This window comes from Halyomorpha halys, unplaced genomic scaffold, assembly GCF_000696795.3.
Source record: "Halyomorpha halys isolate HHAL.00 unplaced genomic scaffold, Hhal_1.1 Scaffold214.1, whole genome shotgun sequence".
Classification (NCBI taxonomy): domain Eukaryota; kingdom Metazoa; phylum Arthropoda; class Insecta; order Hemiptera; family Pentatomidae; genus Halyomorpha; species Halyomorpha halys.
In genome coordinates, this window is record NW_027110944.1 from 896,196 (window position 1) to 914,608 (window position 18,413).

The 18,413-nt window shown below is 32.8% G+C and overlaps 1 protein-coding gene across 7 annotated transcripts in view; it reads left to right on the plus strand.

Moving 5' to 3' along the window:
• cyst (rho guanine nucleotide exchange factor 18 cysts) overlaps window positions 1-18,413 on the plus strand; it is a 168,338-nt gene that overhangs the window by 28,444 nt on the left and 121,481 nt on the right. For all 7 annotated transcript variants that reach the window (XM_014418966.2, XM_014418963.2, XM_014418965.2 and 4 more), the window contains exons 4-5: window positions 7,946-8,087; window positions 16,106-16,244. In XM_014418966.2, coding sequence (XP_014274452.1) covers window positions 7,946-8,087; window positions 16,106-16,244 — 281 coding nt within the window. The remainder of the gene's footprint in view (window positions 1-7,945; window positions 8,088-16,105; window positions 16,245-18,413) is intronic.

Genomic DNA, 18,413 nt, shown 5'->3' on the forward strand with positions numbered 1-18,413 from the left:
AGAGAGAGATATGCTGTGTACTGAATAAAATGAGAGAGAGTCTTTGAGATACAACCGAGTTGATCATTTCTCTCTCCCTTTCTTTTTTTTCCAGTTTTCATGCTCACAAACGTTTAACTGGTGCCAAATCCCGGGAACTTAAGATACCAGAGTAATTTTTTCTCTTAAAGAATTTTTTTTTGTTGATTTCTCATCTTCATCTTTTTTTTCTCTCTCATTTTTTGTAAATAATGGCTGCCAATGGAATTGTTAAACAAGGGGTTTTGACCCTGGAAGCTTTGAATCAAAATGTGGTCTAGAACTCACCTCTCTCAGAGGAGAATCCTTCAACCCTAAAAATTCCTCCACTACCAGCAGTCTCTCTTGCAGAAGCACATGCAACAACACTAGCGTGGATCAAATTACGCACTGTAACCGGTCAAGACTTGAGGAAGGTCGTTTCTTACCTCAAACAGTTCAACGGGGAAACAGACCGATAAGCTGATTTGAAGCTAAATCAATGAATCAATCAATCAGTAATCGAATTCCCAGCACTAGGGAGGTGGAGGCCTGAATGGAAGTAGAAGAGCCAGGGTGGACCTGAATAGTATACCAACGGCCAAGAAACATTTCCAACCCTTGGTGAAGGAGAGTAAACAGAAATGGTAGAAAAGAGAGAATAAGTAAACAGGAAAATAGAGTGATCTAAGCGAATCCCAGAAGCAATGATTGGCGACAGGACTACAAGTGTCATGGTTGCGGGAAGGTTGGACACTTAGAGCCAAATTTCCCGTGCATGAGATGCTTCAAATACAAAAATGAGGGGCACATAACCAAACAGTGCCCATACATGTACCAAAGAAGAGATGTGTACTAGTGCAAACCAGTGGAGATCAACACCGAACAGGTACGGAGAAGCAACTGGAGGCTGAGTAGATCATCTGGTGAATCCACGCAAGCATCGGGAGCGTCAGAGACCAAAGAAGAAGAGGTGCCATGGAACCAAGGTAGTCAAGGGAACAGAGTGAAAACAAGGAAATGGAAACTAAGGAACAGAGGTGGATGGATATAATAACGTGAGGGAGAAGAGCGGCTGTCTGCCTATAATAGAAATAGCAGGAGTGAGGTGCCTGGTGGACACTGGCATCATGTGCCGAGAAGCCCTAGAAAAGCTGTGTAGTGGAGAGAGGACACGCCAGATTCAGGAATGTCAGTGTAAATTAATCACCCTGGGTGGCCCTTGTGAGGTAGAGGGAGAGGTGGAGATATATAGAATTGACAAGGTGAGGAGTTTGTAAGGAAAACTTGCCGATACATATCATAGGAAGTATGCCAAGGGAATACAAAGTAATTGTGGGATGTGACCTGCTAGGGAAGGCGGGAGCTTGGGTTAGGAATAGCAGGGGAAATTGGAAGATTAATTTGGGAGGTAAAATCCACTGATGTTATTTTCAGCGGAAGAACACGGGAGTTCAGGTTGGAGCAATGAATCAGGTCGAGGACTGGAGACAGAAGCTTAGGAGAGAATATGAAGATTTTTTTTTTAAAGAAGGAGATATGCTCGGGTCAACCGGGAAGAGGGTCCATGAGATTACATTAAAAGAAGATAAAGTTACATACGTGAAAGAGAGGAGATACCTACAGGCGAAATGTCACCACATCAAGAGGAAGAGCTGAAAAGTTTAAAACACCAAGGAATAATTATTGATAGTACATCTTTGTATAATAGTCCATTGTGGGCAGTGAAAAAGAAGAGCATGCCATGTGAAACTACTGAAAAGTACAAAGTGGTGATAGAGTCCAGGAAGCTGAAGAAAAATACCTTAGACAAAAAGTATCCTATCCCCAGATTTGAAGACATTTTGGACAGGCTAAGCGGGGCTCAGGTATTCAGCACATTGGACTTGAAGGCCGGATATCATAAAATAAAAATGCACCCTAAGGATCAACATAAGATGGCATTCACATTCGAGAGAGGGCACTATGAATTTACAAGGATGCAGTATGGCCTCAAAAATGCTCTCATAACCTCCCAGCACCTGATGGACGAATTTTTGAGGGGAATTGATGAATGTGTATCTCAGGTCTATATGGATGATCTCCTAGTGTTCAGTAAGAACGAAGATGAGCTTGTGCAACATTGCAACCCAGCGTATTCCTTCCAGAGAATCAGGAAATTTGAGCTGAAACTATTGGAAGAAAAATCATTGGTGGGGAAGACACCAATAAATTTTTTGTGACACACGATTTCCTGGGAAGCAGTTAAACCCAATCCAGATAAAGTCGCAGCTATACGGAAGATGGCAGTGCTTAGGGTTGTGAAGGGAATTCAGAGGTTGTTGGGTACTTTAAATTATTACTAGAGATTCGTACCAGAAATGGCGGAGTACCTCGTCTCACTCAACAACCTTCTCAAGAAAGGTAGAAAGGTGTTTATCACCCCAATGGTGGAAGACAATATCAGGCAATATATGCTGCAGCAGGAGCCGGTGCAAGTGAGTACGTGCTGGGAGCAGTGTTGCCTCAAGAGGGTGAAAGAAGATATCGCCCAGTGACGTACGCCGTTAGGCGCCTGACAGAGACGGAGACCAGATACAGTGCGCTGGAACGAGAGCTCTTGGGAATAGTGTGGACTGTTGAACACTTTAGGCCCTATGTGTATGGGAGAAAGTTTAAAGTACATGTAGCAAGAGGGAGCAAGCGTTTCGATCACTACTCACCAGAGCGCTGCACCTCGAGCCATACCGAAGCTCTCAAATTTACATATTACTTAATTTTGTAAAAACACATTGTTATTTTTATATATTAATAATCTCTGTGCATAACACTTAACAATGTCAATAGAATGATTAATAAACGAAACCAAAACAATGCACGAACCTATCTCAAGCAGACATGTACCGACCGCTTCTCGGTCACAGCCGCATGGACTAGGCCTATAAACAAGGGGCACTAAATCCCCCAATTTGATCTTAGATCCACATCCTTTCCTGGGTCTAGTCATGGCACTGGTGGCGTATACACTGCTTGAGATAGAGAAGTTCATTGCCAATCTATGCTCGCAAAAGTTGTTATTTTTGTACGTCCACCTAAGACGATGGCCTATCTTCTCTCCTCTCCAGCAATCTTAGTCCGTCCGCTTCATCTCAGCAACTAAGATTGTAACCTAATCCTTAACAGTTACACTGGTCCGTCCGCTTCATCTTGGCAACCAGTGTAATTTCCCGGCTCTAGTCCGTCCGCTTCATCTCGGCAACTAGAGCTGCACCTAGCCTTATCAGCTTACTAGTCCGTCAGCTTCATCTCGGCAACTAGAGCTGCACCTAGCCTTATCAGCTTACTGGTCCGTCCAGTTCATTTCGGCAACTAGTAAGCTGGCTCCTATCTTGACAGTTCTAGTCCGTCCGCTTCATCTCGGCAACTAGAACTGTTACTCTACCTCAGACTCTCTCTTACCCAGACCTCCTCTACCTGCGTCAGTGTTCAGGGCTCATCCTCTGGCACGGCCGTTCCTAACTTATAATGAATACGCCTTGTCGAGAGCCTTCTGTAAAGTGGATATCAGGCTGGAGAAATCGCCTAAGACAAGATCCAACCCCGACATACACATTGACCATAGGCTCCTGCAGTGGATTGGAAAGTTGAAGTAGACTTTGGCTAGGATTATGTGTTGGAAGGAGGATCTTTGTCTAACGAGAGCTCGGAGGAAGGAAGACCAATAGATGTGGAGAAACTTGAGGACATCATTAATGACAAGAGGCAGCAGGTTATATGGAAGACGAGAACCACTGGATTGGTCAAAGTTGAATGTAACAAGTATGGTAGGAGCAATATCACAACGATTCGGTCGCAGCCAGGTGTGAAGAGCGACCAGATCTGTAGAACATTGAACAATGCTTCGAAGCCTCGAGAAAAGTATCACCTGTATGTTGGGAATGAAACCATTTGGGAGAAGATCAAGTGGAACATTTAGGAATGGACAGGACATTCGCCCTATGCAAGCTGATGCTGGAAACCCTTTGGGAGGATGATCGCCAGAGAGAGGTGACTGTAGCATATCATCAGGGCAAAACAAATCACCAAGGAATCTCTGAGACCCTGTAAGCGTTAAAGAGAAGGTACTTTTGGTGGGGGATGAAGAAGACAATCACAGAAGTTGTTGGAAGCTGTGAAGTTTGTCTACGCAAAAAGTATGACAGACACTCACCAAATGGTGGGAGACAAGAGGAGACACCTACCACAGATGCATTGCTCAATGATCTATAGGTCGACATTTTCACATGAAGAGGATTTAAATGGATAACCGTAATTGATCTCTTCAGTGAGGTGGCAATGGCATACCAGGTGCAGGAAAAGTCGTCCGTGCTGGGGCACCTCTCCGAATATAGTTTCAATTATTTTAGCCCCATCTCAATTTTTTTGCATAAAAGTAATACTTTTACCAGAATTCACCAAAGTATACAAAATTGTTATGTTATTGATAAAGTGATTGAAAAATATTGACACAAATTTATCGACTATTGTTTTAATTATATACATTTTTATTAATTAACAATTATATCTTGATCTTCATCAATGGCTAGAATATCCACTGTAGTGTTTGCACATATTTTTACTAAGCAAACCTAACTTCATGTTTGCACAATAACTCCCAAAAACAGATTTTCAGCACCATCATACCACCTGTACGTAACAGATCAGTCTTTGTGAAAGACTTCAAAGAAGGTACAGGTTGGAAGTGCTTTCTTCTCTTCTCCCCCACCATTTACTCCCTCTATCTTAACATCCCCATTCTGATGCTGGTAAATTATTGCCTGACCATTTCTGTGATGCTGATGGATTAAACTTCTTAACCAGATTCATGAATTTGAAATAGTGAGCTTCATTCAAATTAGTGTATTTATTCAATAGGAAGAGCTCAAATCTTTCCCATTTGTTAGAAGTTGTTCTTTTGGTGATTTTGCAAGAAAAATAGAGAGGCTTCAACACTAATATCTGATCCATAAGATAAATATATCAATGGTAGTGGTATAAATTATACTAATTCTTTGCAAATGGATTATGTTCTTGAAGGCATGGATTTAACATTTAAATATCTAACTGGTTCCTCACCTATTCTTTCTTGAATCCCTGACATTGTTAGCTGAAGCTTCTGGGAGTTAGCTAGATCAGTTTTATACTATATAAACAACAAAAATAATATTTAAGTTAAAAAATAAGATGAATTTAAAACAAAAGTAAATATTTAGAAAAATTTTAATTCCAATAAAACAAACTTTTATTTAATCTTATCTTCCTGGCAGTATATGCAGGCTTACTAATAGAAATAACCTTAAAGTCTTGATTTACAACGTCCATTTTTATTAAAAAAACTTTTATATTAGAAATAAAACCCACCTTTAAACTAAACATTGCATAATTTACTGAAAACAAAATTAGCTTCTGTTAACTATAAAATAAATTGATTTAACAACAATATTGTTCAGACTAACCTTTTGGTTTCATAAATACAGTGGAACGCAAAGGTCCCCTTTTTACACAATACGTCTTTATATTGATAAATAATTTTCTTTGATGATCTTTCTCAGATTGATGATCCTAGTGCAGAAAATAAAATGCTTCACTCATGTGGCAGAATCTGTAGAACTTATCTTCACAGGAAAACAATATTGACTTAGTATGTTTTACCTGAGACCATTTCAGTTTGTAGATCTTCTAGAATAAAGCAGATCTTCAAAATCACCTGGAAGTTTTTGGGATGACTGCCCAATAAAGTAAAATAAAGGGTACTAAATCAAAAGAAAATGGCAATTACATCGTTCTTTTGGTCAGTAAAGTTAAAGCATCAGAGGTGTACTTACCTCCAGCAGCAGCTTTAAGACAGGTTTGGCAAGATAAAAGTGTCTGGTAGGGGACTCACGCAGGTGCAGGATGGTATGGTAATAGTCACTCAATAGCAGTCGATGTGTGCTTTCAACATATTTTTCAATAAATTCTCAACTTATGTGTTAGCAATATTTCTCATAAGATTATCTACAAAAACTACAACAACCTTGTTCCTAATAGATCAAGAAGGACAATTCATTGAATTAGTATTTACTGTACTGCCTATTATTATATATTTCAGATTATAAAAGACATTTAAGACTAACTTTAGGTTTCGTTATGTTTCCTTTTCCTGATAATTGTTGAAAGAATGATATTCTTTACTGTTTTATTTAGTAAAGAAAAGTAAGAATCCAATCTCATTAAAATCTCTAAAAGGTATTCTTCAAGATATTCTTGAGCCGCTGTAGAATAATAAACAAAGAACTTTTTCATTTTGGCTACTTCAAACTGGATATCATGTAATGTAATTATATCATTAATGTCCATGTTTGATTTGTATGATGATTTTCTTGATAATGTTGTTCAGAATATAACCATTCCTAGTTAGTTATTTTACCCTAAAGTTATGAATTCTATTAGGGAGATTTCTATCTTTTGTGTTTAGTAAGTCTCATGTTTTTTAAAGCACTAAAAACAGATTCAAGATTGTTTTGGACTTAATTTTGTATTCTTAATACTTATATTTTGTAAAAAAAAATTTCCAATGTTTCTTTTTCATCCTGTAATGTCATCATTGGTACTTCTCATCATTGATATATTCGTTTTGTCTGACAATCATTGTATATCATCTTCCGAATCCATGGAATATAGTTAAACTTAGCAATATCTTAAGTTTTATGGTTTTAAAATTAATAAGAATAAACATAAGCAATAAATACTTCAGAATTTCATGTTTCATTCTTTTTTATAAATTATTTTAAGTTGATTCCACGAGAAAGTAATATAAACATGATACTGTATAGATCAAACCAACATGAATATTAATGTTTTTAAAGGTAATCAACATTAGGAAGAACCTTGTGGGTGAAATATAGGCTGATAGGTTAAGTTTAAGAAGAGGAAAGCCTTTTCCGACTATATAACTTCAGACAGTTGCCTTCTCAAATAGCTACTATCTTAATTTTTTTTTCTTTAACATTTTATTTGTTTTACATAATTTTGATCATATACACTAATTCATAACTTAAGTTTTATTTCGATTGATTAAAAAAAAAGTTCTTGAAAATTATATATTTGTTTTGTCATTTATTTATTGTTTCAAAGCATCATCATTTTTTTAGATTATTCCATCTTAAAATAAAATAAATTGCTTTAAAAACCATTATAACTTTAAAAGTTTCGGCGTAAATCACAGTTTAACAATAAACAACAAAACTGCCATTAAATATTGTTAAGAAAAAAAATGTATAAAACTTGAAAAGTACTGGACTAAATCATAAAAAAATAGGCTAAGGTCAGAGGTAATTTTTAGATGTCAATCATAGTTACTAAAATGGCAGAAATCGATTATTACTATTGAGCTCAAAATATTTCTCCTTAAAAGGTTTGATATTTCTCGTTTTGGTGTATGTTGTTGAAGGCATAAAGCTTTACCCCTTTAACTAGCGCATGCTCTAAAAGGTTATTTCATAAGTTGTTTACCGCCTACCGATACTATCATTATTACTATATTTTTTAATATATCTCATTCTTTGTAATTATTTTTATAAATTTTGATTGCGTTAATATTTATTAGTCAGTTATATGTCATGTCCAAGTGTCTATTAAGGAACCATTTCTCACACTTAAGGGAAACATATCTCTTGTCTATTTTCTGTTTTTTTACTTAACAATCCAATTTACTACCGTGATCATCTTATAAAACATAATAAAATATTCAATTTACTAAGGATGATTTGCCATCATTGAATAAACCCACTTGTTTCGTGTGATTTTGTTAGTTTTATTAATACTGATTTCAGCCGGTAAATATTATGATTTTTTGACCATTTAGTTTCTTATAAAAAAAGTTTTATTTCTATTTTTTTTATTATTATTTGTTTTTTAGCTATGTATTTATTTTAATTGTTTATTTTAGGAAGCAAGCAGGTTAAGTGCTTCATGTCCTTCACTCAATGATGCCGGATCTGACCCTGACTTATTGTCCAGCTTAAATTCAACTCCTACCCAAACATTGACCTTGACAACACCTGCCATCACCCGCTCAGTGTCTCATAAAAGTATGATAGTTTAATTTATATGGTATATTGAAAACAAAGACAAACTGAATAATAAGTTCTTTACAAAATAAAATAGCAGTATTAAAAAAAAAAATCCCGGTTGAGGTTTATATTAATTTGTTTTTATTAGTACTACTTTTGGTTGTTATTTTAAACTAATTCACTCATAGTTAATTTTTATAATAATAAAAAATATGAAATCTGTTCAATTTTAATCCCTATAATTAGGCATATCTCATTCTTCTCATTTATTTAATTAGAATAGTTATGCTTTATTTCAATATAATGATTTTTGGTTCTATCTGAAATTTTATTATTCATTGATGATTTATTTTATTTTTAAATATTCAAGAATTTATTGTTACCTTTTAATTATTTAAAAATTTGATTCCTCTTATTTTCATTGTTTACATCTCAAAAACTCCTTGTTGAGTCCACTAGCAATATCAATCTAATGATTTTACCTGCTCTTCATGGTCTTCAACCAGGCTTCTTGCTCAGTGATTAATTGGATCATTGGCACTATCATCTCATTCTAGGTCTTGCATCAAGGGATGTTTGCCTGGTACCTAAACCATCTTTGCCTATTTAGCCTGTCTATTCATTCATTTGGCTCCTTATACAATCTTTGTAGTTCTTATTGTACTGTTCACTTCTTATCTGTGATTCCTACAAATATGCAGAGAAGGTTTCTTCTATGATCAGGAGTGCTTTCTCATCAACTTTGATTTTTGTCTACTTCTGAGATCAGTAGGACATATTGAGTTTGTACAGTCCAGGATTTCCTTGTTCTAATTAAGGTTTTATGCTTTATTTGCTATCTTGATCCTTATAATTTGACTTTTTATCTCTCTTTTTCGGTCCTTTTCATCAATAACCTGACATTCTTTTTGAAAAATTCATTTATATTCTACAATATATATAATCATCAATTTTCCAACTTTCTTTGTGACAATCATTTTATAACAATATTATATAAGAATAATTCAAAGAACTAGTATTACTCCCATTATCTTTCAACTGGCATTTTTATCTTATTTTAAATTAATGTATCAGGGCCATTTTCCCAGCTTTGGGTACAAATTTATTAGTGATAAATTGAATCAATTTTTTTTTTTTTTTAATTGTCATTATGTGTATTAAATTCTTACGGATTTATTGCCATTATATATTTTTAAATTGTTTCAATAGATTAAAAAGCTTCATTGACTCACTAAAATTAACTGAGCACAAGAATAAAAATTATTTGTTTCTTATGTCCTTATCCAGGTATTAATTGACCTTACATTGCTCAAAGTTTTTATTATTTTTTTCTTTATTTTGTTATATTTTTTCCTCAAACTCCCCGCTCAAATCTTTTGACAGTGTTAGATTCACTGTGGAAAAATGTTTGGATCATTGTAAAATATGGATCCATCCATGCTTGTAGTGATCTTTTAAGTTACAGACTGGGTTGTAGCATGTGTGGGGCTACTCTGATCAGGAAAGAAAATAAAGCTAGTGAACCACAAAACCTGGTAAAAAAAAATCATTTATAAAAAAATTTGTTATTGTTATTTTTTTTTATAACTAAATGAGGCAATAAAAATTGTTATTTGGTGCACAATAAAAACAAATATTTATTTTGCACCAATATTTTATCAATAATTCATTTAGATAAACTTATTGTACATTTCTCCCAAACTCTCGAAGTTCCTTTGCTGGCTGGCTGATTAATGAGGCAGATTTCATATCTCACTTCCAGCTGAAGCTATCAGAGAAGTAATAAGCCTATCGTAGATTAATTTTATGAACTATTGGTGGAAATACAAAGGTGTAAAACTCGTTAACAGATAAAATAGACAACTGGTCATTTTGAGATGATGAGAGAGGAGTCTTAAGTATTATTAACTTAGCTTTGAATACTCCTGGCTGAAACGGTCCGTAGGGACGGAGCTTGGCTAGCACTGACCATTGCTGTGGCCAGAATACTTTTTCTACACACTACACAGAAGTGACTATTCAAGGCGCAAACAGTAATAGATTATAGTAATTCTTTTGCAGAAGGTTAAGTAATTAAAGAGTGTTATTTTTTAGTATAAAAATTATTTATTATAAACATTAAATTAAAAAAAATTTTAAACAATTATTGATACATAGACTGACATCGCATATTTTGTATTTGTATCGCGTATCGCTCCTTCTCTTACTTTTTACTCAAGCAACACACTTCCTTCTTGTCAAATGTTTTTTTCCCGCACGATTCTCCAATTTTGAGAGAGAATGGCTTTCAATTAGGTAAAACAGTAAATCCTCAGATTTTCTTTTTCCTCCTCCTGCCACGCTTCTACTATTTTCATAGTCTTAGTCAATGTCTTTCATTAGTGCTAAATGAAATTCACTGAATATTTGATTGGTACCAGTACAATTTTGATATAAAATATATGCATTATATACGACTAAATCTAACAAGTGAAAAATCAATTTTTTATCATGTTCCTTACCCAATTAAGTGTACTTAAAGAAAGTGACATAAAATGGAATTTCCATTTCGGGAATTCTCGACAATTTTTATGACCCTGATTTTTATGGTGCCCGACCGCAACCTAAGGATGGAAAATTACTAATTAGTGTTCCTGTATTAATTTTACACGAAAGTGACTGCATATTGATCGAAAAAATCGATAAACGCTTATATGCGCCTCTAGTCCACACAGATGGCTTTCACCAAATGCTGATGTGCATCCATAGAGCTCAAAACATTAAGGATTGCACATTATTGTGTGAATAATTTCCTACTTCAATTTATATTTAAGTATTTTTCATTTATTCATTGTCATATTTTTACACAATATATTTCCTTAACTTATACATTTTTTTTTATATTTTCACTGTGGGATTCCCTTCATAGAAAAAAATATATATATATTTGCAGTAATATCAATTTTATGAAAGGACTAAAATAATTTTGAGTCAGTGAAAATTAACCATTATCAAGTAGGTTGTACACGGTTACTTGTAACATAATTTTTATTGTATAAATAATAGTTATTAACTTACTGTTTTCATTATGTAGGTTATTTACTAAAGAAGAAAAACAAACTTCAATCCTACATAAGATTATTATATGAGAAATAATTATTCTGAAGGTGGTGGGGTAAAAAGGAGAGGGAAACAGCCGACCTAAAATTGTCCAGTGATTGTCTTTTTTCCAAACAGTCAATGAGAATAATTCCATGTGCATTCCAAAAAAACCTTGGGCATAACCTTGCCAGCTGATTTCACCATCTTTGCCTTCTTTGTTGCCGGTCCTCCTTTATTAATCCACTGTTTCGATTATGCCTTCATCTCAGGAGTGTAATGGTGTGGGTCCATGTTTTTTCTTTAGTTACAAATATCGCAGAAACTTGTATGTGTTATGAGACATGCACTCAAAGAGAGCCTTAGATGCGACCGCATGATTGTATTTTTTCTCAGCAAAGAGCAAACCCATCTTCCAAACAAGTTTTTCATACCCAATTTATCATACAAAATTGATGGTACTTTTCAACACCTCTGTGCCCCCAACTCTTGCATAATTTCATTCTTCTGCTCTTAACACCATGTTGTGGATTTTATTGATCATTTTGGGGATACTCACTTCTAAGGGATATCTTGAATGATGTCCACCTTTTTTTGATGTACAAAATGATTTTTTTCATTTCTAAAATGATTTTTTTTTTTAATTTTTCAACACCTTATCAGATATCCCTCTATTTTTCTTTAGTGATTAGAAAAATATGATTTTGAAAGTTCCTCAAAATAAGCATTACCTTTTCGTTTGATATTAACCATTGTACGCTGAGCCATTTTTCTAAGTTTAGACATTCTGGATGATATTCATCTTTTGTTGATACATGGCCTCGTTTAACTTAATGTATCCAATTGTTAAATCTAATAGGCTCTCACTTATAGATGTAGAGGAGTGAAATAGTTGGGATCGCTGAATCTTTTTATGGATCTGGTTGGTTTGGTCAGGGTGGGCAGTAGGTTGGATCCTGCCCCTCTACATTGTGAAATGAGGCTCCTCATATTGTTGCTAGCCAGATTCGTCAATCTTCTGGTAAACCATTTCTACCACCCTCACCTTCACTAGGGGTCTCAACTGCATTCTCGCCTCTGTAATGTATTCTGTATTATTGCCAGTAGAGGAGCTGTTAGATCATGTACACATCAATGCGGAACATTCCATCAGTGGAGAGTAAAGGCGATCTCATGCTCATCTCTCATAAATGATCAGCCGCAATTGCAGTTTGAACACATTATACCCTTTCTTAAGTGTAGTTGATTTTAGCCTTATCCTCATCAAAGAATCATAGTGATAAAAGGTTGCACCTGTGGAACAGAATTTGGTGGATATTCCATGAAACTGCCTTTCCTGGTGGCAGCATTTGCACTATTACATTAGCGATTTTAGAACCAGTGGCGAAAGAATAATCTCTATTTGCTTCAGCAGAAGGTTAAATGGCTAATATCACACACTCCCGTTGTTCCGGAAACATTAGTCCTTATTTTTGGTGGGTGGTATATTAAAACCCAAAATTAGTTTTTATATTAATCTAACCTTTTTCCTTTCCAATAGACTTTGTTTTAGACACTGTAGTTTATTTAGTAATAAGCTGTAAGTTTATTTTTGTAATTAAAATTTATTTTTGTACTCCTTCACGTAAATTATAGAACTCTGTATACATCGCTCGTACACCTATACCAAAACACCGTGTGTTTACACGAACCAAAAACCAACTCCAAAACTAATAAGATTAAGGCCTGGATACAGGCTGATATGCGTCAGTCTACTGTAAGTTTAATGAGATACTGGACCTATGTAGGTTTTTGGTTCCAACTCTCCACCATTTGCTAATCTACTGCAAATTTTCTGAGGCACCAGACCTGTGTTGTTTTCTGGCGCTTTCACCCACCAGGCAGGGACTCAAACCACCCACTGGCCCACCTCCATTGTTTAGCCTTTAAGTCTTTGTGGTATAGTCCTGCTAACTGTCTCACCCACCAAATTTTCACCAGCCCTTCACCATTTGGATGACGGCAGCCATCTTGAAAGAGATTCTGAGACTTATATTTTTTTTTGTCTTTGATATGCACTTATCGACTAGTTTCCATTCTTCCATTTACTATAAGTGACTTTCTTTTTGTTATTTTATAAAATCTCGAGTTTGTTTGCTAGGTGTTATATAATATTAGAGATATAATTATATATTCTATTTAAGACTAGATCTTTTAGTTTTATTTAGGTATATTTTTATAACACATTTTTCTGTAATACTAGGTGGGTATTGTTTATTTTATTTTATTTGTTTATATTTTAATATTATTAAATTTGTTTAGCATTGAAAAGATTATTTGCTCTTATTATTTTACTTCTTTTTTTTATTCCTTTGATTTTTTTTTTCAATATGAGTACACTTTGTATGAACGTTATAAAGTTTTAATTTCTATCTAAGTAGACTAAAGCCTTTTACTGTTTATTGACTTATGGTGTAATGTAGAGGGAATTCAATTTTGTGAAATTAGGCATGTGACAAATTGTTGGATCATGTCATTTTTCATTCTAAAGTCAGATTTGTGATTGATTCTTTTCAGGGATAATATTGTTTGCTTGGCTTAATGCATTGCATAAGTTTTCATTTACTAGCTCTATTAATTACCAACCTCATAATTTTGGTAAATCATATATTATTTTCTTATATATATTTTTCTTATTTGCGCTATACACGTTCATGTTACAGGTCATTCATATGTATTTTTAAAATCGAACCAGTGTTGTTTTTTTTCCTCTGGGGAAGAGGTCGGTATATTTTCAGTAACGAAAAGACCCTTGTCCTAACACCAATAGTAAATAGTTGCAAACTTTAGGACAAGTGTGCCCTGAACTGTATCTAACTCAGCTTTGACTTCTTTTGGTGTTAATCCTTTGAATATAAATGTTTAATCTATTTGTTTATTTTTCTATATAAACAAGAGCTGTTCACTCAATCAGCGATAAAAATGAAACCGATTTTGGATATTGGAGCAGATTTTATAAAAAAAGAAAAAAAAAGTAGTAATTATTTGTGTTTTGCCCCTGACCACTGCATAGATTTCACCAGAAGTCTGGTGAACTGTTGTATTCTTGATCCACTGAATGGGATATTTTTATATTTTACAGAGCACAGATGAACGGAAAAATAAATTAATTTTTTCCATATGTCTTTAATTCAAATAATTGCACAGGGTCAGATTCAATTTACAAATAACTTTAACTTGATCTATAATATGGTACGTTTATGCTTGTAATTTTTTTTATTAAAATTGGATATTTCAATTTATTTACAAACAATTTGGAATAATCCTTATCTTACAGACCATGTTGAGCATTATTTATCGATGTTTTTGTGGATTTTAATATGGCAGTTCATTAAATACTTCATTTTAAAATGATGGAGGTGATCAGTGGTAGTTAAAGAAACACTTAACGTCAAACTATTTTTTGTCATTATACTTAATTACTTTTTTTTTATTCTGAACCCAATAGTTATTTTAGTTTTGTTGTTATAACTACACAAGGATTTATATCCTTATTCAAAACCATGATGAATTCTTACCTTTGCTGTTAACACCGTATTTTGTTTAGTATTTAGGTTCTGTTTGTCTTTCTTGGCCTTTATATTTTTGATCAGCCCTGGATATTCCATCCAAATCAATATTTTTAGAAATCTATTTATTTTGTTCTTATTTATTTAGCTTTTATATACATTTTATTTTTATATTGGTTTTCACTCCATTTCCTCACATTCAGTTGGGCTTTTTCAAATAAAATGTTTCAACAGATAATTCAATTTTTACCTTCTTAGATTATTGTGGACTAAACTCTTTTTCATAATCTTATCTGCAATTCAATTTAATTATGGTTTATAATTTTCTTGTTCAGTTAAGTATAAGTCATGTTCATTAAAATAGTGTATTTCTGTTGTCTTGAACAGTTCAGCTATCTCCTGTTTAAGGAAATACCAATCATGGTTTAGATTTGTGTATATTTCATTCTTATATAAATCAATAATCACATTCTCCACCTTTTACAAAATCCGGGCAAGAATTCCCCATGAATTTTGCAAAATCTGGTTCATATTTTGTCTCTTTAGATGTGAAAGAGTTCAATATGCATAAGTGATCAAGCTCACTCTTATGTGAGCATTCAGCTGATGGCTATAATTTCTCTTTCAGAAGATTTAGCTGGGTTAAGTATAATCCTGCCGCTTTAGCTCTTTGATTTATTTAGGCGCCAAAGCCACCTGCCAACTCCTAAAAAATATAATAATAGTCTGGGAGTTATTGTAAACATTTAAATATTGATCACAGCTCTAATTGTTAATTGGTAATGAGTATTTTAATATTATTTAGCCTTACATGATCCTCCTGTAAAGAGCTTTAAGAATAGTTAAATTTAAAGTTATAATTTTTTATGAGAAAATGCTGATTGACCGTATGTATCAATAAATGGAATTTGGTCCGAGTGCGGTCAATTAAAACTCAAATAGTAAATTGGTGTACAATTTGAGTTTTAATTGACCGCACCTGGACCAAATTCCATTTATAATTTTTTATGACTTTGTATGAACCTTATAATATTTTAATTTTTATATAAGTAGGTAAAAGTCTTTTATTGTTTATTGACCTTGGGTGTAATTAAAGGGAATTCCATTCTGTGAAATTAGGTATAATGGTACAAATTGTTGGATCATATTTTATATTCTTAAGTCAGATTTGTGATTTTGATTTTTTTCAAGGATAGTGTTGTTTGATTAACTTGTTACATTGCATAAGTTTTCATTTACTTGATCTATCATAGTCCATAATGCTTTTTAAGAGATAATTTATTTTGTAGGATATCCAACTAATCATAAAGAAGAGTTGATTTTCTAATACAATTACTAATGGGTAAACTACTTATTTTAGTTTAATTAAATTTTGGATAAAATTTTAAAAAGTTAATGGGAAATGTTTAGGAGGTTCAGGTGAGTGGGAACTGTACAGAAGAAATATGGGTTTGGAAGGAGATATTGAAGTTTCACGAAGAAGAAGTTGGGCTGCATTAGAAGATCTTACACACTGTAAGGATTCTACTAAGGCAGGTCGTCAAAGAAGGTTTGTACCTTATATGTTCTTGCATAGCCACAAAGTGAAAACTTAGCCTCCCAGAAATAAATATAAACTAATTAGTAAAAATTAATTAATAAAAGAGGACAATATTATCAAATAAAATACAGGAAAAATACTTTTTCTGATTTTTATTGGAGTTCATCATTATTAGGTTTTTTATTTTTACATACTGCTACACATTTTATTGTAGTTTTACTTGTTAATGTACAGTGTACTGAACTTTTAAATCTTTAATCACAACATGAATTTTGTGTTCCTTTACTTCAGCTTATTTAGATATAAAAGATAATTTTTATTTTCAAATACATATATCTTCATTATTCCTTCTTAGGTACTACACTCCAAATGCTTAAATAATCTTACTGTTCCAAAATTTATTACCATAAGTTTTTAACTTTTTTTTTTTGGGGGGGAGGCAAAACTATGAGATGATAAAAATCATCATCGGTGTAATCTGGTATTAATAAACATCAAAGTGGTTATGAACTTGATCCAGTTTACAAGGAAAGAAGGGATGGGGAATCAGTGTGATCCCATCTAGATATTCTTGTCACCTGGAAGATCAATGATTTACAGTATCAAGTGATGTATCAATGAAATACAGTCCTTTATTTTGATTCTTGTTTACAAATAATAATTTTTTTAAATTTTGGTAATGTTTAACCCAACTGATAAAATAAGGTCTATAATAAAGTTTCAGCTTTCTTTATTTATAATTTTTTAAGGTGAAAAATATTGAGAATAACCTTCCAAAGATAAGCAAAATTAAAAAATAATACATATACTTATTCTTATTCATCCCATTAATGGATTTGTCCTACTATTAAAAGTTGTCATTTCTGTTTTCATTTGTCCATTTCATAGTCTCTCTGTAATTGAACTCTATCAAAAAATAAGAATATAAGGATGGATTAGATGATGGACAAGTGTCCAAAACATCTCTAACAAGGAAATAAGGATATTCCTTGAAAAAATAAAAAAATATATAGATAAAATAGAAACACGTATAAACAAGTTGAATACTGAGAATACAAGAACATTGTTTTTTTTTTTTTTTAATTGAACTTCCGAGATCAGATTTACTAAATGTATTATAATGTACAGTTGTAAATAGCAATAAATAAATAATAAAAAAAAAAATTGAACTTCCTCTTAATTGGTCTTGTTTATATGATAATGTCCAAACATCTAAGATCAATCTTTCCTAAGACGTTTCTTTGAGTGATAAATGGAAGTTTCAAATTATGTTTTTAATATAATATATATTTTATTTTAAATTAATTATTAAAAAAAAAAGGATTTATGAAATAAAAATTATTAATGAAAATTATGTTAAATATAAAAAGTAATCAACTTCTTTAAAGCTCCGCAAAACAAGGGATGCCAAACCTACATCACACTTTTCACACGGGGCCAACACAGTCCTTATTTTAGGATTATAGTGCATCACTAACAGTTTTCTTTATTAATTATGAAATAATTAAGTAATCCTATCTTACCTTATTACTGCTATTACTCACTGTCTCATCAAATGTGATGCCGATTCTCATATTATTTACATTATTATGTATTCTATTAGTTCCAATCATGAACTTATTATATTTGTTTACTGCCTATTATTTTTATATCTTATAATAGTATGTAATATTCTGAGAATATTAATGTGATGACTTACCTCAAAAAATTATTATTTACTCATATTTATTGTTAATAAAAAATTAAATTTCAGTTTAATCAACTACTCAAAAATTTTGTGATAATTGATCATAGGATTACACTTGTATTCCCCTAAAACATTGTTGGGATAATGCTTTTTTAATGAAACTCCTACCAGTGTCATATATGATTTTATAAAGTTTAAGTTTAAAATCTTATTACTTAAGAAATATTATTACCAAAGTTATACCATTTATTGTTTGTAAGAGTCCATTTTCAAAATAAGGTAAAGTTCAAAATTTTCATCTGATGCAATAGGTGCTATGTTTTTAAACCTTTCATTCACAAGTCAAGACTGATATTTAACTAATAAGCATCCAAGTGGGAAATATAATAATATATAAATAGTTTTTAACTATTACATAAGTAGTTGTTAACTATTTTTGTTCTTTTTTGATCGCAACACTGACCATCTTCTTCATTATTTGGAATTATATG